Source organism: Castor canadensis, chromosome 5 (assembly GCF_047511655.1).
Source record: "Castor canadensis chromosome 5, mCasCan1.hap1v2, whole genome shotgun sequence".
Classification (NCBI taxonomy): Eukaryota; Metazoa; Chordata; class Mammalia; order Rodentia; family Castoridae; genus Castor; species Castor canadensis.
Window position 1 is genome coordinate 75,602,765 of NC_133390.1, and position 20,107 is coordinate 75,622,871.

At 44.5% G+C, this 20,107-nt stretch overlaps 1 protein-coding gene across 3 annotated transcripts in view; it reads left to right on the top strand.

The window, feature by feature from the left end:
- Xxylt1 (xyloside xylosyltransferase 1) overlaps window positions 1-20,107 on the top strand; it is a 160,061-nt gene that overhangs the window by 70,627 nt on the left and 69,327 nt on the right. Inside the window, exon 1 of one of the 3 annotated variants that reach the window (XM_020173622.2) lies at window positions 17,229-19,248. The exons of the other annotated variants lie outside the window; for them this stretch is intronic. Coding sequence (XP_020029211.1) covers window positions 19,164-19,248 — 85 coding nt within the window. The 5' untranslated portion in view covers window positions 17,229-19,163. Of the gene's footprint in view, window positions 1-17,228; window positions 19,249-20,107 lie in introns of those variants that run through there. 3 annotated transcript variants of the gene reach the window in all.

Below are 20,107 nucleotides of genomic sequence, written 5' to 3' on the forward strand. Positions count from 1 at the left end.
CAACAGAAAATGTCCAGAATTTAAGATAGTGTTTCGTTCCCAAAATAAGCTGCCTAGGTGGCCTAGGGCCACGGGACCCTTTAGTCCTGGGAAGCCTCAGGCATTTGAGCTTTTTTTGACCATTCACCAAAAGTTTTGAAGTTTCCTTCAAATCTGGGGATGTTGAAAAGTAAGAGTCTAAGTTGGTCCCAGATTACCCCTTTCCTGGGATCAGGTGAGTAACAATTGGGTTCTGGTTCCCTTGGCAATTACACTTTTTTCTTTGCATCCATAGGAGAATTTTGACCCCCCTCTTGAGGGTCTCGAGTCCCCTGGGTCCTGGAAATAACCATGACCTCTTTGGATTTCTAGAACCAGGCCTTCTTGCGGTAACCACAACGGGTGAAAACCAATTTCTTAGGGTGCACAGGAGCAGACCAATCCAGGCTTCAGTCCCAGGAGTCACTGGGAGATGCACAGTGAGTGGAACAGTTTGATGAACTTAGAGTCCCCAATCCTGAACCTGGCTTTACCGCTGCCTGGTTGTGCGAACTTTATCATTTTGTTTGTCCTGCCTAAGTTTTAGTTTCTTGATTTGTGAGATGAAGATGACAATGTACCTCACAGAGTTTTCTGGAAGATGAAGGAGGGGAAGTAGACGATAACATGATATAAGCTGTAATAACACATTTTTTCCTATTTTCTGTATAGATTTTAGAATTTTATCATTGGTCCACCATTTAGCACATTAGAAGGTTCTTAGTAAGTCCATCTTTTGGGTCTAGGGAGTTGTTTTGGCAGCTCTATCCCAAAGGTTTTATCTACCCCAAAGGTTTTAATTCTGACCTTTTATGGGAAGGTAGTTGTTGTCAAAAATAGTTGTTGTCTAAAAGAATAGATTCTCATAAAGAGTTGAAAAAGTGTAAAGCCTTTTATTGTTCTTTTGTTTAAATTTCCTTCCTTTCACCAGAGACTTTTTGGATTAAGATCTTTGCTGTCTTGATGAGGAAAGCAGACCTCGGTTTCTTCCTAGGCTTCCAGCTATAGGAGGGGGATGGAAACAGGCAGGGGGTGTCTTCCCATACAGGCTCATTATAAACTTGCTCACTTAAAGTCTGACTCTGTGGCCCTGACTTTGTGTCCACCCAAATACAGATTAATTAATTCATTTGGAGAGTGACTTAAGACTTAGAACCTTTAGAATGGAAATGCTACACCCCAGGCCTTGTACAGTATAAGTTAGTGTTACTGTTTCAGTAGATAATCAGGTTGCCTTCTGGAGTTATCATGACCAAATAAAAGCATCACCAGTGATAACTGAAATTAATTGAGCAACTATTAGTTGCTAGCCACTGTTTTAAGTGCTTTACATTTGCTAGCTAATTCCTAATCCACACAGCCACTATACAAGGGTGGAAGGTAGGTACTGTTGTTTTTCCAGCGTTAAGTTGAGAAAAGCCCGCACAGGGAGGTTAAGTGACTTGCCATGAGCACACACCAGTTAAGCACAATATTTGAAAAGATGATGAGTCAGGGATCAGGGATATGTGTTAATTGGTTAATTAACATGCTCATTACAGTGTCTGGCAAAAGATAAGAACTCACAAATAGTAGCTTTTTTGTTATTTTGGTCTGGACTAGGACTGAAGAAGTGGCATATCTCTTGAAAGAGAAATAAAGTATGCAGTTGTGTATTTTATTGGAGATCTTGGGGGACCAGGACTCTCAAGACAAATGCTAAAGCTCATAGGATCTAACCTGAGACTTCAGCCTGAGAGCTTACCTAGCATCTGAGAGTTAATTAGATGCTTTGTGCATGGGCCCTCCTGTTTCCCGAATGGTGAATGGTTTAAGGACGGGCTGTGGGGAGACTTGCACTGGTTCAAACTGTGCTCCTCCATCCACTGGGCCCAGCCTTATTCCCTGAGGAATGAGAGCAGTAATAGCATACCTGTCTCAAGATTGCTTGTGAATACCAAATGAACTTGTATATAGAAAAGGCTTAAGACACAGGCAGTCCCTGGTCCATGGTAAGCAGTCAGAATGTTAACTGCTGCCCTGTTGTTGTTTGTCATCATCTACTTCCTTAATCCTGAGCCACATTCCTCCCAGAATCTGAGCTGTTCACCAGCTCTGTGTTAGTGTAACACAGAGTTAAACTGTTAGACAGACTGTGGGTGGGGATGGGGAGGGTTGGGGGGGTTGGGGGCACTAAGTGGATGATGAAATCATAGGTCTCATAGAAAAAGATGTAAAGGTGCACAGTGTTGCAAAGGAGGCTTCTAGGCCTCAGCCATTGTCATCACTTAGGTAGCCATTGTTATCAGAGAAAGAAAGCAAAGAATCCTGGGGCAAGCAAAGCTTTCCTGAGCATTGATCTGTAGAATAAATTAACACTTTTATTTCTAGTTCTAAACCTCTGACCCTGTGGAGAGAGTATGCCTTTGCCATTGTATTTCTTAAGTTTTTGGTCTAAACTGGCCTTAATGAAATCAGTTGGAAATTCTATATTTTGGTTCATCCCTCTTTAGCCAAGTAGGGATGAACTAACTATATTATACTTCCTTTTTTTTATCACTGATCTTAGATGAGTTCAGCTTTGAGAACCTCTTAGAAGCAATCTCCTGTTACAGCAAAAGGTTCTCTTGGCTTCTCCTACACTGTGTCTGCTGTCACTTCTTACCAGCGTGTGTGCACTTGTTTGGCTGGAGGAGCAGTGGATGCCTGTCCATGCTGCTTTTGGCATGTAGAGCTCTTGGGCCTGTGAGTTTGATCACGTTTGCCAGGGCATTCGCTGCTCTGGTGTTCTTGGCCAGACCAGGCCACATCGTGCTCTGAGGACTGGGAAGGATGGGGCTGGCCTCAGAGTCTCACCCTTGTCTGTTTGTTTGCTTATCTCCAGGGACAACAGAGCCAGGAAAAGGAGAGCAGCCCCTATAGAAAGAAAAAGGAACAGGAAATTGTTCAAAAGGGGTTGATGAAATGGGAAAAGCAACAGGAACCAGCTCTGAAGTAGGGGAGGCGATAGCCATGGAAATGTCCTGAGGACCAGACAGGCCAGAGGAACAATTCTCCCCAGACCTCTGCCTCTGAACCCTTCCTGGCCCTCCAGTGAGTCTTGCTGTTAGCAGAGTTTAGAGTAAAAGCCCCAATTCCTTAAGTCCCAATAGACTAGGCTCAGCCACCCATCCTAATATGCCGATTAAAGAGTGATAAAGGGCAGAGAAAGGAGGTTTAATCAACATGGCTACATCAGAAAGAACAAACAAAGGGGTGCAGTGACCTCCAAGTCCATCTTCGAGTGACAGATAGGAACTTTGAGATTTATAGAAATGGGAGATAGGGAACGGGTTGAGATATGCATAGCTGATGGAGCAGGTGATCTTGGTCAGGCCATTGGGCTGATTGATCATTACCTCAGTTCTGGATCTGCATGGTTCCAGAGAAGCTGTTATTGGTGTTGCATCCCTATCCATGATGCTTATTTATCATTCCTGTTGCTCTGGAATCCAAAGTGACTGTAGGAAAGAGATACTCAGAGGGAAAAAGTTAAAAAGGAAAAACTAGAGCCAGAGAGAATGAAATGGAATCAGTTAGGCCAATGGACAGTGTCTTCCTTCAAAGCCTCCAGGGTGGAACTGACCTCTCCTGTTACTGAGGGACTGACAGTGCCCCTCCTTGCCCTGGGCTTCAGTGTGGACATGGGGAACTGGAATTAGAAATGACACTGTGCTCATCAAGGCCCAGGCATCATCCCAGGAGGGCTACATGGTCCCCTTCTTTGCCCCTTTGTCTGCTCCCCTTCCTCATGGCATGAGGTCACTGGGGCACCAAGTCCCCAAGCTTGGTGCTGCTCAAAGATTCTCCCGTTCCTGATCAGGGGCTCCATACCCACCACCTTCATCCAGCCCTGACTGGAATCTTCCTGTATGTGGCTGAGTCAAAGCAGGAGGGAAAGGAGGAAGTGAAGGCCCATAAGAGCAGGCAGGCAGTGTCCTCGGGCCGCACACAAGCCACACTGCACAAGATGCAAGGCTCCTGAGACAAAAGCCATGTGTAGGAAATCATTTGGTAATTGTGGCTTGCTTTTTAGTTTGTGCCATGTCTTTACTACTCGATGTGAAATTTGGGAAATCACCATTTTTTGTTTTATCTACAAGAAAGATGAAATTAGGTTTCCAGTTAGAAATTACTTACTTGGTATAGACTGGATTACTTCTGTTATCAGGGTTTTCATTTGGGGCTTGATTATGAGTTAACAACCTAGCAACATCTGTTCTGGGCTTGTTTCTCATCACCGTTGCTCTGGCTATTCACTCATACACTCACACACCTGTATATGTATATACATACATACGCCTGTTCGGGTAACTGACTCTTCTTTCAGGATTGAGCCAAGTTTCAATACAGGGTGCAACTGCAAACCGGTCCCTGTACTTCCACATGCCTTTGTGGTCAGGCTGTTGAACATTACAGCTTTTAGCAGAAATAAGGGAGCTGTTCAATTGGATCAGAGACAGTTCTTGACTGTCTTCAACCAGAACTGAAGAGTTTCTGTACAGTGTGCAGTGACAGGGAGTTACTACTACCAGAGGCAGCCTTTTTCATCTTTGGACATGTTTTGATTTTAGAAAATTCTTTCTTACTTTGTCTAAAACCTGCTGCTGTCTGTTGATGCTAATGCCCAGTCTTGACCTCAGCAAAGAAGTCTGTTTCATTTGTTTCCAAAATTCAAAGACCGTTTTCAATAAGGGGAAACAGTTCTAGTTCCTTGCATGTTCCCCACTGGAAATATTTCTAGACAGCCTACTATCCAGATGCTCACTTTTGAACCTATGTTCATGGGTCTCTGCTCCTTTAAAATATAGGGCAGACTTCATCAGAGGTAGACACTGTGAGATGAACAAATGTAAACTGGAGTATGGACAACAGTGATGTTCTCCCCTCCATGTACAAAAACACTCTACCTCTGTTGATGTAGCTGCACTTAGATTCTCATAGGACTGCTGCATCCTGCTGGAGGTACAGCACTTGCCCTTATCCTAAATTCCTCTGTGGCTATTCTATATACCAGAGTAGATTCAACCAAACTTTGGTTCAAATGTTGATACCACACAGTGGGACTTTCTAGGGAGAGAAGGGCTGGCTTCCCAAGAGAGAGAAAGTAAAGGAGAAAGGAGACTAGCTTGGGGGTTTTTATATGGCTAGAGTTGAGGTTGAGATGAGGGTTCCAGATTAGTTGGAATTTGCATGGTTTGAATCTTCTGCTGCACCAAAGGAGGGAACATTCAGATTTTCTTCTCAACATGCCCAGCTACAGGCACAAAGAGAAGAGGGAGGGGAACACTTAACTTAAAAGCTGTCAGCAGTTAGATGTTAAAAAATGGAGTCAGACTTTTACACTCCCTTTTCATTTATTTTCTATTGAGATAATTTTTTATGGCACTGGGATTTGAATTCAGGGCTGTGCAAGTGATGCTCTTGACCACTTAAGCCACACCTCCAGCCTGAGATAAAATTTTTATATACAATGTATAATATAATTAGTTTTGACAAATGTACACACCCCTGAACTGATACCCCTGTCAAGATATACACCATTTCTGTCTCCTCAGCCTCAAAACAGTTTGAGGCTGCTGCTCAGGCAGATCTCTTGGCCATGAACCTGTGTGGCTGTTAGCATGTTGCCACTGCAGGGCCACTGTCACCCCCAATACACGTCACCTTGTTTGGTTTGGCTTCTGGTTGTGTCATAGATGACTCCTTGGCCCTTCCTGTTTACCACCCTCAGTCTCTGCATCTTGATGGTGGCAAGCCTGGAGGTTTGTTTCTCTCTTCTTGGAAGTCATTGGTGAAAACTGTTAACAGCCCGAGGCTGAAGAGAGTCTTGAAGTCTTGAACTCTTTCGCTTGAGGTCATGCTGAAATTAGAGCTCTTCTTTAGAGCCTGTTCTGGGGTGTGGAGGTGAAAGTAAGGTGAGAGTAGTCCACACTTCTGCTTCCTGAACAGACTGTCACTCTGCTGACAGCCAGGGAAAATGTGAAGGAGTTTAGTCAGAGGGCAGGCGCTGAAGCCTGAGGAAGGGACATACCTTCTAAGAGCAGGATTCTGCCCTTTCATGCTGTTGTGAAGACTCAGAAGGGGGATTTCAAGTGGTTCCTGACATGTTGGAGAAGGGACGCCAGCTGTATCAACAGGCTTGGGAACCTGTCCCCAGGCAAGGGCTTGAGAGTCCTTTCCCACTAGTTCTGAGTAGTTGGCCCTGTCTTCTTCTCAGATCCCATTTCCAACAGCCCCTTATGTGAGGCAAGGAGTGTTGCTATGGGAACAGTGACATTTGCGTCTTCTTACTGAGCTATTAATGTTGTCAATTCCAATCCCAAACTTCTCAGGTAAGCATAAGGGAGTGCTGGCTGTAGTGCATGATACAAATTAATGTCACAATCTGTTTCTGCTCTGCAGTCTCATCAGCACTGGTATACCTTTGAACATGAGGAACCCAAGAAGCTAAGGCAACTTAATAAACAGGATGTGGTGTGTAAGAGAGGTGATGTGTGCTGATGGTTCACAAGTGTGGATGGTAATGTTTGAGTCTGAATAATAGAATAGATCTCGGATTTATGGTCATAATCTGCTTTTTTGTCTGATTTTATACCAGTACAAAATTCTCTGGTTTCAGGGGTGGAGGATGACCATACAGGTATCAGAATTGCCTGGAGGGGATTTAAATATTCTGTAGAGCCCCTTTCCCCTAGGATTATGTGATGCACCCCAGAGTAGTTAAGGCTACCTCTTCTCCCTTACAAGTCACTACTGGAGAGTGGTTGTTGTTAAACTTATACTATCTTTTAGGTGTTTGGGCAGATAAGATTCTTTGTATGCTCACTTTATCTATGCCTGGACTTTACCTACGCCTGGACTTTACCTACAACCTCCACACTGATGATTTCTGCGTTAGGAAGGCTGGACTAGGCTGAGCTGTAATAACAAATATATTCTGAAATCTCAGTGACTTAATACATGTTTTTTTTTCCCCAAATTTCACTCTGGTGCTGTGACTCTCTAGGCATCTTTTAAGCAATGACCCAGGGACCTGGGCTGCCTACGTCCTATGGCCATGCCACAGAGTACATAGTCCAGGGGAGAAGTGCATGAGCTTGTACCAGTGGCTTCTTTACTGCCACAGTGCAAAGATTACATCAATCACTTCCATCCATAGTCCACTAATGAGGAACTAGTCATAATGGTCCTAACTGCAAGACCAGGAGAACAGGGTATGCGTGATCACTAGTCATGTCTGACCACCGTATCCACCTAAGGCCGGCTAATAGAAAGTCCATGCTCACGTCCTAATTATCTCTGAGAATCTCCTTCTGAATGTTCCATCAAACCAGTCTGTGCAGCACATGATTGTTCTCTCCCCCGAGATTTGCCTTTTCCTAATATTGGCAAAAGATGGGTTGCCTAAGCTGGAAACAAATCCTACAGATTGCCACCACATCTCACTGGTTTTGCCGTACACATATCTTTTGGTGGCTCCTGCTCTGTTCCTGTCCACAGAGCTTTGCTCAACCATGCATGGCCAATTGCTTATAAAAAGTTTGAAATGCCTACATTCTGGTTGGTAAGTTGATACACCCACCCCCAGGGCTCTGCTGCAATGCTTCTAGGCAACTTCCTTTCCCATTGGTGCTCTACTTGTGGGCCTCTTGGTACTTAAGTCAGCCCTGCCCCAGGTCTTCTTAGGATTTGGGCTGAGCATTGTTTCTTGTGTCTGCTTCGCTGGTACCCTTGCCCCAGCAGGGTTACATGTTCTACCTCTGTGGCCCCTGAGGACACAGCCTGCTTACCTATAGCTGTTTTTTAAAGTTGCCCACGGCACATTATGTTTCTTAAGCAGGCTCTGAGACAGCCTTACGCATTTCCTCCTTTTTAAAAATAATAGTTGTTGAATATGCTAAGCACTGGTAAGTAGTTGTTTGATGACAGATACATTCTGAGAAATATGTCATTAGGAGATTTCACCATGCAAACATCAATATACTTACACAAACTTCAGTAGTGTAGCCTACCACACAGTTATGCCATATGGTGCAAACTATTGCTCTGAGGCACAAAGCTGGGCAGTGTGTTGCTATACTCAGTACTGTAGGCAGTTATGACACAGAGGTAAATATTTGTGTATCTAAACATAGACCAAAATTACTAGGAGAGAGGAATTTTTTGACTCCATTATAATCGTATGGAAACACCATTAAAATGTGGTCCATTGTTGACTGAAACCTTGTTTTGTGGTGTTTGACTGTACTAGTATTCCAAACCCTCATGGAGCTTACAGTCTCACAGGAGAGGCCAATCATAAGTAAATAAATCAATGTATAAATTGTCATTTGTGGACTGGCTTATGTGAGAGGTCACAGGACTCCTTCCTTTCCCTTCCTAGGCTGGTAGTGAATTGCTCACTCAGAAGGTCCAGCTTGGAAACTGCCTTAGACCTGCAGGGAATTTGGGGCTGCTCTTGCTTGGCAATGCCAGCTGTCAGTTTCCTGGGAGAGTGGTTTTCCTGGAGGAGAAAACACTGCTTCAGCTACTTCTCTCTCTTTTTATTACAGCATCACAAACCTCTCATGAGGTGTAGAAGGAAACTGTAGTGCAGTTCTAGGCTTTTCTTTTGGAAAAGAGAAGGACTTGATCCTTGAGCAGAAAATCCCAGCCTGGCATGAGCTAGAAGTGCTTTTGAAAGGCTTTGTTTATATTACAGAAATGAAAGTCACCAACTGTCATGACTGGACTCAGGATATAAATGGAGGCGAAAATCTTAAACAAAAAACAAAACTCACACTGGTTTCCACAGATAAGGGACAGTTCTTTTTCTTTTGATGTGTGTCCAGTGTTCCTGTGGCACACAGTTGTGCCTGGCCTTGTCATTGAACTCATTTGGGAATCTTTTTAAGGTTGCTCAGCTCTTCTCTCACTGGCATCTCTCAAACTCTGCACCTGGATGTTTGTTACTAAGGATGGCAACAAAGTTGCAACAGATTCAAACTGTTGTATGAATTGCACAGGTCTTGATACTGGACTGGAATATTCTTAAAGCAAATTGCCCTGCCCTGGCAGTTAGGAACTACATCCTAAATGTAGACCTGCAGGAATCATCCACCTGCTTTGGTGGAACAGAGAAGGGACAGGTCATGACATCCTTTCCTAATCAGCGCAGCGTGGGTTTAGAGGCAGTCGATAGCAGTGATCTCCATCCCAGCCTGCCAAGAACAGGTTAAAATGTCATTTGTTTCTGTAGGAATGCTGAAGTTTTTTATTCACACAGGCATGCAGGAAATTAAACCACAAGAAAGGCCAAGTTGGATTTCTCAATCCACCCAAAACAATGACATTTGAAGTGTGGGTTTATGGTTGGAAAGTGACTAGATAAAAATAGCACAGAACTGACTCTACAGATTTGCTTCCTTGTGCCTCAGAGCATGGATGTGTGTGGACTCTGGGAAGAGAGCTGAGCTCTTGGGTATCAGATCTGCCTTTCTTTGGAAAGGCTGGCGCTCCTGGGAGAATTCAGGGCTACCTTTGGCATCTCCTGCCCAGGTATCCTGCTCTCTTCATGCTCAGTTCCAGAGTGCTCACCAGTGTCCTTCCATGGCTGCTTTTGGTATTGGGTAAATTTAGATGGTCTCTGTTTTAAGGTAATGGCAATCCTATCATCTTCAACCATCCTTGTCCATGATAAAGCTGACAGAAATTGACATCTGCTGGAGGGAACTGTAACCTGGGATAGAGGGCTAAATTTTCCAGTCATGACCTCATATCCTCACCTGTAACTGAGGCTGCCCCTTCTTTCTTGGGCTTCTTTGGATTGGCGGTCTCAGGACAGAAGCTGGCCTTTGAGAGAAAGACTCATCCCTTTAGACTTAAGTGTTTTTTTTCAGCTGCTCAGAGATTAAACATACCTGCCATTGCCTTGGACTTCAAGATATACTTGGCAAGAGGAGAGAGGTAAATGGAGCATGAACACAAATAAATAAATGAAAGAAACCGGGTGAGAGCAACTCCTTCTTCTTGTTTGCATTTTCTTTGAAAAATGCATTTGGAAGCCCAGTACCTTATAGTGAAGCAGGAAGGAGGCAGAAGTTTCTAGATGGTCTTAGCTTAGGAAAATGTTATAAAAACAGGTAACTCTGGCCACCTGGAGAAGGAATCCTAAAGAAAGTTGAGCTCCTGGCACAATGCTTTAAAACTGATACATGTGGCCTAAAACTAGGTATTTTTATAAGGCAATTTCTTTAAAGACATTTGTAGTTTGAAAGCAACATGTCCATTTTGAAAAGATGAAAAATATTTACAAAATAATTGTACATTTACCGCAGTGATGTTTTAGCATATTTTCTTCTAGTCTCATATTTGGCATATTGATATGTATATTACAATATTGTATAGTTTCACATAAACTTATTTCTGTGATTACAGATATGTGTGTGCTTATAGTAAAAGACTTGGAAAAGTATAAAGAAGAAATTTTAAATAATTTATAATTCCATTATGGAGTAAGGGTAGTCTCCAAAGATGACCTCCTATTGAACAATGCCTCCCAGTATTTTTACTGTGAATGCCAGGAGGATTGGATTTGGGCTGCCTCTCTGACTTGTTTTTGACCATAGGATGTAGTAGAGCATGGGTGAGGTCAGTACAGTGTAGTATGTCTTGCTTAATTCATGTCTGTGCTGTTCTCAGATCAAGCAGAAAGCGTGAGTGGGGGGAAGGCCTCTTCTAGGGTTGCCAAGAGCATCTTCTTCATCCTTACAGTCTGGGAAAGCTGATGCCCAGAGGAGAAGTGGCTTGCATATGAGTTGATGTCAAGCCAGGGCTTTAACCCTACTCACCTGAGATCCCTAAGTTCACATTTAATTCAGTGAGATACCCATTGCAGAGCTTGTTTAAAAAAAAAAAAAAAAAAAGCATGGGAAAGAAAAGGTGGTCTGGTGCCACCTCTCATAATGCCCTTATCCCCTACTTATTTGTTGACTGATGTCAGAATGGAAAATGGCCCTCTAGGCTGGTGCTGTGGGAGACTTTCCAAGAGGGTCCCTGAGTGTTTGGATTTTGGGCACCATGCCAGCTGTCAGGCACTCTGATGCTCCCCTGTCCAGTAGGTGCAGTAGGCAGCACCAGAGACTTCTGTCAGGGAAGCTTTTGCTTGGCACAACTTGCCACAAGTGAAGGATCCCCAGAAGCTCTTCTTAGAGTAGGATGCCAGCTCATAAATGTTAGAAGGAATGAAGGCATCGGAAAGTCATCCTTTGGCAACCAACATAGAAATAATTGATTTGGACACAAATCATCAATGCATACTAAAGCAAGGATGTAAAAACGTGTTGAGGAATCACATATGGTTATAGTCTCAAAGCTGTTAACACAGAAAGAAATAGTAGCTTTACAGGGATCAAAGTTAACATTATCAGTAATGGGGTAAACTGACAAGATGTCTCTGATAAGGTACAGTGACAAGAACCCAGCATGGCTCCTGTGGTGTTTCAGACAAAGATGCATAGCCTGGATCCAGTTGCTACCAAACGTTAGGTGAAGCCAAAGCGAGGAATCTTTTATTAAATAATTGGCCCATACACCTTAAATTGTTCTAGGTCATGGAAAAAAGAAAGACCAAAGAATTATTGGCATGTGGCAACTATTTGCAATCCTGGACCAGAAATTTTATTTTTGCTTTTATACAACTAACAAATATTGAATGGAACTGTGGAATTTATGGTATTGAACAATTGATGTTAATCTGGTTTTGATGTGACGCTTTTGTTATGTCTTGTTTCTTAAGGAATATGTGTTAAAATATTTAGGAGTTAAATAGGAGTTTGTTTTATTTCTCTTTTGTTTTCAGCTGCAATTATGCCAATTTGGCATTGTACTTTTGAGTCTTTAAAATTAACAAATAACTTCAAATGAACAAATAACTTAAATTTTATTTAATTAAAAGGAAAACTAAATTAAATAACCAGAATTTATTTAAAATAAGGAATTAATTAGTGCTTAAGTACAATCTGGTACATAGAATCTTTTCGGTTATGGACTGTGTTATAGGAAAAAGTTATAAAGAAGGTCTCTTGGTGGAAATAACTGGGGACCCCTGCTTCATTGTTTTGGCTGACAATTGGAGGCTGACTTCCAGCACAGGACCAGGCGTCTACCTTCTGTGTCATTCACATCAGGCTTGTAACAGGAGGGGCTGCTGTGATCTCAGTAAACATGGGCAAAGGTAATGCGACTTCTGCTGTATCTTGGGGAGAAGGAAACCGAAAAATGGAGACGATAAACCCTACGCGTGAGGGTTAAATGAGGGAAAATATGTAGTTTCTAGCCCAGTGCCTAGCATATGGCACTTCATCATTTTATAGATGGGGATAGATAGCCCATCTTTTAAAAATCATAGTGTAAAACTAATATCCTATCATGACCTTTTGGCAAGAGGCAGGAAACCTAAAGAGCCATTTGCTGATTGACTAGTTAGTTTACACACTATCTCAAGGTGATAAATGTTGCCACTAAAAGATGAAAGCCTTATTTTTTTTCTCCTGCTACAAAAGGTAAGGGAATGAGTAGTTCTTCATATGTGCTTTGCAGAGAAGCATGCCTGGGTTCATAGAGTGGGTTTTCTGCTTGAAAGCTGCCATGATGTGGGTTTCTGAGCACCAGGAATGATGTGGGGCCCAGCTTTCCTCAGCAGCACTCAGGGACTTACTTGCCAATGGGCAAGCCCTGTTCTCTTGGTGAGAAGGTGTCTGGCTTTGGCCTGATCCTGCTTACCCTGTGGGCTGATCTCAGTGTCACACTCCCTCTCTTAGCTGTAGGTCCTGTAGCTGTTCCTAGCTGGAGGAGCAGAGGAAACCTGTGAGGGTGGTAATGGGCTGCAAAACACCACTTGGAGAAGGATGAGCCTGCTGGGTGGAAGGAAGGCTTAGTCCTAGGAGAGAGCGGTGGGTTCACTGTTCCCACTGGGGAGAATTGGCTGCCAAAATACAGAAATGTTAGAGATGTGAAAGCTGCAGCCAAGGTCCAAGACACAGAAAGAAAACTGCACATGCTTGCTCAGGCTTTGCAGTCAGGGCCCAGAAGTAAGGATCTATGTCTAGCATGCAACTAGGCAGTGTGCAGAAAGTATGTTTTGGATTTTTTTGTTTTGTTTTGTTGTTGGTACTGGGGCTTGAATTCAGGGTTTTCACCTTGAGCCACTCCACCAGCCCTATTTTTGTGAAGGGTTTTTTGAGATAGGGTCTTATGAACTATTTGCCTGGGCTGGCTTTGAACAGCGAGACTTCTGATCTCTGCCTCCCAAGTAGCTAGGATTACAGGCATGAGCTACCAGTACCTGGCAGAAAGTGTATTTTCCATGGCAGAATGGACATGATGGTGTCACCTAAGAGGTTTTTACCATCAGAAACAGTTTCAGGAGATGATAGCCATCTTTGTGTAGGGGTCCTAATGTGGGATGTCCTGCCCAAAGAACTCCTGTGGGCATTTCAGAAACAGTTTGGGGGTTGTGATCCTACTCTGAGGGTCTGCCCACCTTGCTGGTATCTGACCATCTCTGGCTTGATCTGCTTAGTAAAGACCATGCATAGGTTCTGAGAAACTCAGTGAGACACAAATACAAGAGCAAGGTGGAGAATGAAGTGGGAGGCAGGTGGTGGAGGAAAGGAGCCCAGGGTGGCAGCCTGGGGCTGGTAAGCCTGGATCTCACTGGTAGACCAACTCGGCTCAGGGTAGGGCTATTCAGAGGTAGGAGGGAAAGCAAACAGGGCAGAGTCCCAGAAGAAACAGCAGCAGCTAGGCATCTGCAGCAAGGGCGTCTGCAAACAAGAAGGCATGTGGAGGGGGTCAGATGGCATGGATTCACTCCTGTTTTGCTGTTACTAATCACATGATTAGGATTAGCAAATACTAATCTTTGGTGCCTCCTATTTCTTTATATGTAAGGTGGGGATTCCCAGTTGCTACTCTCTATTGATTCTGTCCGTTTCTATTTTTAACTGAATCTCATTTATTTGGGAGCAGTGTTAGGCCACCAAATATATTTCATAGCTTTCTTTGCAGCTCGGTATGGCCATATGACCAAATTTTGTTCAGTGGGATATATGAAGAAATGTTAAAGACTTTCAGGAAGTATGCTTATGTGCCTGCCTCATTTTAGAGAGCAAGATAGAGGGTGTCCTTTCTCATTTCAGGTGTCTGGAATGCATCCAACTGAAACCCCTATAGTTGTAGTAGAGCTATGAGGTGACTTCAAGGATGGAAACCAGACCTAGGAGAGAATGAATGGGAAGGCAGAAGGAGACTGGACCCTTGGCAATTCATGGAGCAGCCATACCATCCGTGGATGGCTCAGCTGTGGTCTTATGTGTGTTGAAGCCATCGTTACTGTATACACTTTTCTGTTACATGCACTGAACCCAAACACATGGATGCACCTGCTTCCAGGGTTGTAAGGATTGAATGACCTAAAGCATGGGAAAGACTTTAATGAGCTGAGATTTCACTTTGAACATTGCAACATGCCATAAACAATAAGGAATTAGTCCTGTTATTATGAGTAAACAGAAGGAACAGGGCTGAACAGGGCCTAAAAGGTTGACTGGGTCAGGAAGTCAGTCACCATGTGGAGATGAGGAGCTGCAGGAAGCAGGATGAGACCTCTGTTAATTTTTCTGATCTTACACTGACTCTGCAAGCAACAGGGGGAGAATGGTTAGAACATGGAGACAGAAGGCCCAGCAGGTTAGAAACAAGAGCCCCATGACTGACCCTCAACATGGAACATTTGGAAAGTTAAACCATGGCAGTTTGGGCAGACCAGTGGTAGCTGAACCATTATTTTCAGAAATCATTTGTTAATTCTGCCCAAAGAGGATTGAGTTCTATAGTTTCCAGCTCCAGCTCCAGCTCCAGGTGAAGAGCCAAGACCAGGTGTCAATATAACTTTTGTGAACAGAATCAAAATGTGGTCTGCTTCCAAATAGGAAGAAGTCACACTTTTGGAGACAAAGTCTTTGACAGGTACCAGAGAAAAATACATGTGAAAAGGCCAACAGAGGCCATAGACGTCCAGATGGCGGATTTTCAGATCCCAAATCCCATTTCTCCTTCATCTTGAACTTCATCAGTAAGTGCATGAGTGATAATTTCATCTTGGCAATAGAAGTGAGAGGAAAATTGAGACCAGGTGTCATATGTGTCATCTTACAAATATACGTCCTTAAAGTTGTTCAGCCAAGTTCTAAATAAATCATGTTCTATCCCAAAGCAGATGATTTACACCTAGGCACAGAAGGTGCTAAGTGTGAGGAAAGAGGCTCATGTTGCAGAAGCAAAACCCACATCTTTTCATAATAATTTGTTCTGTCCGCAAAGCAGGAGCCAAGTTATAAACAATGCTATGGCCAAGCCGTAGGTAGCTCTCAGCACTGAGAGGGGTGAGTAGGGCCAGCAGAAAGAGCTGGTTGTGTAGCAAATATATAAAGTTGACTGTGATCATTAATTTCTACCTCCTGATCCCCAAATCTTTTACCAGAACCACTCACAGGTTGCATAAATCATTGTTTGGAGCTCCACTTCCTCCAGCATCCCCACCCTCAGAGGTGCAGGCAGCTGCTAATGTGAAAAACATAGATTAGCATGCAGGAGGCAGGGCCTTCCGGCTGAGTGGAGACTTGCAGAACTGAGCACTGGCTGTATCCGGGCATCCAGGGGCCCAGAAGAGGGAATTGCATGGCGGTGAAGAGCAAGCTGGGAGCTCTGGAGTGTGAGTTCTACTTTCCAGCTGTATGATGGTGATCACTGACTTAACCTTTCTGATTTCCTCATTTGTCAAAGAGGAATAATTATACTGTTCTCACACTGCATTGGATGATTCCATGAGTATGATCTATTTATCCATGTTGGCTATTGCCATTAAGGACTTCCTTTCACCTTACTTTGCTGGCAATTAAATCTTTATTTTTTTTCCAGATGTTTCAAACTGGTCTCTGATCAGTGAAGGGGAATCCCAGGAGCCCTCAGTCCCCTTGAGGATGAGGATGTTGAGGGAGGCAGGTGTGGGAAGTAGGACCACTGCCTGTGCATAGGAGTCTCTGTCACTGCAAAAACAAGCTTTTCTTGTTTTTAAGCAGAATAGGGTTTAAATAAAAGCTTTGGAGATGTCTGAGATCTTTTGTCAGAAGCTTGTATGTGATAGGTTAAATAACCAAGTAGGGCATATGTGGAATGGGGCACTCCTTAGCTGAGTCATTGAAAGTTGAGGCACCAGAGTGGGCCCAGGCTGGAGGAGCACCAGGAATCTCTGCCCAAGGCCTGGGACTCCTGGCATATTCTACTCTGTTCCTTCATAGCAGCTGCCCTGCAGCTGGGCCTTCCATTGCACAGGACTGGAGGAGGGTGTTTTCAGGGTCAGGGCCATGGCCATTTGGGAAGCAACCAAGTTTCCTGTTAGATGTGAGAACCACTACAGCCAGCTCCAGCCACCTAGTCACCTTTGCCCTTAGTAACACAGCCTGGGTCTGTGCATCACAGGGCAGCCATCCATCACATGCTTGAACCCTCCAATGCGAGAAGCCAGTCTGGTGGGGCTGGTAGGGCACAGAAGGACTGTGCCTGTCCTGCCAGTCACAAAACAGCCCTTCCGGGGTTATGACCTCTCATCTTTGGGGGAAGTCTCCACCCCTCTCAGTCCTGTCTTGTTCCTGCAGGCCAGAGGTGCTGCAAACAGCAATTAAGAAGCACCAGACTGATAAGGCAGGTGGCAGATTGCTGCAATATTTCAAAATAGACAGGTGAAAACACGCTCCTCATCCAGGCAGCTGCTTCCAGGTCCTCCATCAGGACACTGGAGCACATAGCTTGGTGGTATCAACATTTCCCCTTCTCTAAAGACCCTCTCCCAGCTAGTGGGAAGCTTGAGCTGATGTCTGATATGATAGCCCTCTGATGTGTTATAAATGTTTATCTCTGACAGGCTCTGAGACTGTTTCCAAATAAGAAGAGGGAAAGCATGTGTACATTAACCTGCCCCTCCAAGAGGGCCTGCTTGTTTCCCAGGATGTTGGGCTGGTGCTTACCTAAGCTCAACTTGTCCTCTCTTCCTTTTTTCATCTATTGTGCATGCTGTTTTGTGTGTGAAGATGTGTCTGCCAGGAATTGTTTCTGGGGACAAGAGAAGGGAGGGGAGGGGAAAGGAGCTTTTTTTTTTTTCTTCTGGGACATTTTTCCTTTGCTGTTTGGTTTTGGGTGTCATTAATTACTCACTTTGGGTTATAATTCCATCCATGGTCAGATGACATGCCCTGGGGCTAGTTTAATTGGAAGCTGATGATGTGTTGTCCCAAGCCTGTTTCCACAGGGGAAAGTTGGGTTAGGATTCTTCCAGCTGCTACAAACACTGAGACTGGCCTTCTGCAGTACAGTGTGGGCCCACCCAGCCTGGCCTGTGTATTGTTCATAGCCTAGTAGCAGGTGTCAGACTTCTCGGTCCTCAGAGCTGTGCCCTGAGTGGTCAGGAACTCTCAAGGAGTGCTGTCCAGGACGCGCAGTGATGATGGTGGTGGGGTCTGGAAGGTCAAGCACTTTCCATCTTATCCTTCATTTTCCAACTTGTTAGAGCCAGGTTCTTGTTACAGCCAGTTCTGTTGCCTGAAACAGGAGCAAGAGTGGATGAGGGGAAGTAAGACATGCCCACTTGTGAAGATGGCACCACATTTTCACTCTTCCCCCTACAGCTGAAGCTCAAGTGGAAATGTATCCCAGACCAGAGAGCCCACCTGCATCCTTAACATCTTTTCCCACTTTGGGCTGACATGCTTCAGTGGCTTGGAGATCAGTGTTACAGCCCCAATTGCTGCCCTACCATGGGGATGCTGGATGCTCCTCAGATTTTCCCAGGAGGACAGCCAGTCAGCAGCAGGCCATTGAGCAAGCATGGAGGGAAAATGTGCAGCACAAGTGTATACCCCCAACACCAAGGGTGCATATAGGACTTTCCCTAGCACACAGGGAAAGTGTCCCTCCACCCGAGAAAATGACACAGGTATACATCAGCTTAAACAAATCCATGAGAAGATTTTGTAATCTGGACAGGCAACTGGGAAGATTCAGCTAATTGGAAGTAGCAGCAAAAACTTTCCCAAGAACGAGCAGGTCAAGCTAGAATGAGGGGCTGGAAGGTGGGTGAACAATGAGTATCTTTCTACTGATTGCTGAGGGTCTCACTCCAGGCACTGAGCTTGTCTCCATGCACCTGGAATGTTCAGCCTGGCTCTTGCTTCCCTGTGAGTTTCACATGGCCTAAAATGTGTCCTTAGAGGAATGTAAAGATTTGTCTGTTTCTTCACATCCCTGTCTGATGCTAATGTGAGAATGTGGAGAGCAGTGTTCTCTTTCTTGAGAGCTGGCTGGAAGGTATGTGGAACACAGTCTCATTTCTTTTTTTTTTTTGACTACTCCTTATTCATCTTCAGATTTACATCTTCATGGACTGATATGTGGGTACTCCCTGAAGTAGATGGGATGGTGCTTTTGGGCCTTGACAAAATGTTTTCTACTCTGTAAGAGTTCATGGCCTGTGTTGGGAGAGGATGGGACAGGGTCTAATGAGCACAAGAGCATTGGCTAGTGAGGGAAAGATCTGAATTCTGGGATCAACTTTGCCTCTTCACTTTGCTGTGTGACCCCTGACAAGTCCCTCTTCTTTGGCCTTTAGTTTTCCCATCTGGAAAGTGAATAGGTTGACCTCAGTTGTTACCAGGCTCTCTTTTCAGATCAGCCACCCTAGATTATTCTGACTTCCTCTTTTTGTTGTCTTCTCACATGATTTGGACCTGGAGGGCAGCCAACCTGACTGGGTGCTAGCCCTTATTTTGAGCTTTGTAGATGTCTTGTCTGCCTTATTCTGAGACATGCTTTCCTGTACATCAGACTTCGTGTCCTCATTGCTTCAGGGACAGTTATCTCATTAATTTATTCCTTAAATTTCTGTGGTCCTGCTTCTGTCCTCTCAGCTATCTCCAACCAGCACCTTCTCTGGGCCATCACAGTACAGTGGCTGTCCCTTCCATGAAGCAATCTCATTTTGTTCTCATGCCTTTCAGCATTACCTATAAAACCACACAGATGTAATTCCCATGGCCGGACAGCTCCTCCAAGAGCAGAGACCCAGGGAGCAGGTCTCTTTAAATATTGGCATCCTAATGAATTACAGCATTCCTAGTAAGTATCATCCTCCTTTCAGCAGTGACATTTATAACTTGGCATCTTATTTCATAAAAGGGTAACATCTGGACAAGTGCCCACATGACAGTGCAGGCTGAGCAGGACCTGTTGGCCTCCCTGAACTACAGGGTGTGTCCTCCACCTCAGTTTGGGTTGAAGGGTCACTTCGTGGTGAGTCACGTCTGCTTTCCTTCCTAGTCAGTACCTCATGTAGTGAAGCTCCCCACCCCCAAAAGCAGTGCCAACAACTTCAAGTGAGGCCTCCTTAAACAGTGCTTGGGGACTGAGGCATCTCAGAGTCCTGTTCTTAGACTGCATGGGACTCTGTCTTGGCTCATTCCCAGCCAGTTCCTAAGGGTAGGGAAAGTGCTTGGGTTTGTGGAAAGGCTCAGCAAGACAAGACTAGGGCCCTGTCAGTGAGGTAGCAGGGTCTATTCAGCATCTGATGTCCCACTTTGCCTTCCCAGCACATTCCCATCTTCAAAGAGTGCCCTCCGCAAGGGCAGTGAGCAGATGCAGAGCAGTGCAGAGGCCACAGCCCTGAGGGACAGAAGATGAGGTCATGATTTCTGACCAGGGTCTGTCCAGGCTCAGGGCAGGAGGCACCAAGGCTGCTGCTGCTGAGTAAATAGAACTTAGATGGCCAGGACAGCCCAGAGAGTACACATGACGTGTTGGGTTCTAGAAAGAACTTCCATTGGTTGACAGACTAATAAGTGAATGGCTTCTCTGGCCATCAGAAGTTTCTTCAGTTGCAGTGAAATTACCATAAATTCCTTGTGTTCTTCTACAATCTGCATGTCACCAGCTTATAGCTCTGCCCTAGAATATTTTTTGTCCCTCAAAGCCCCTTTTG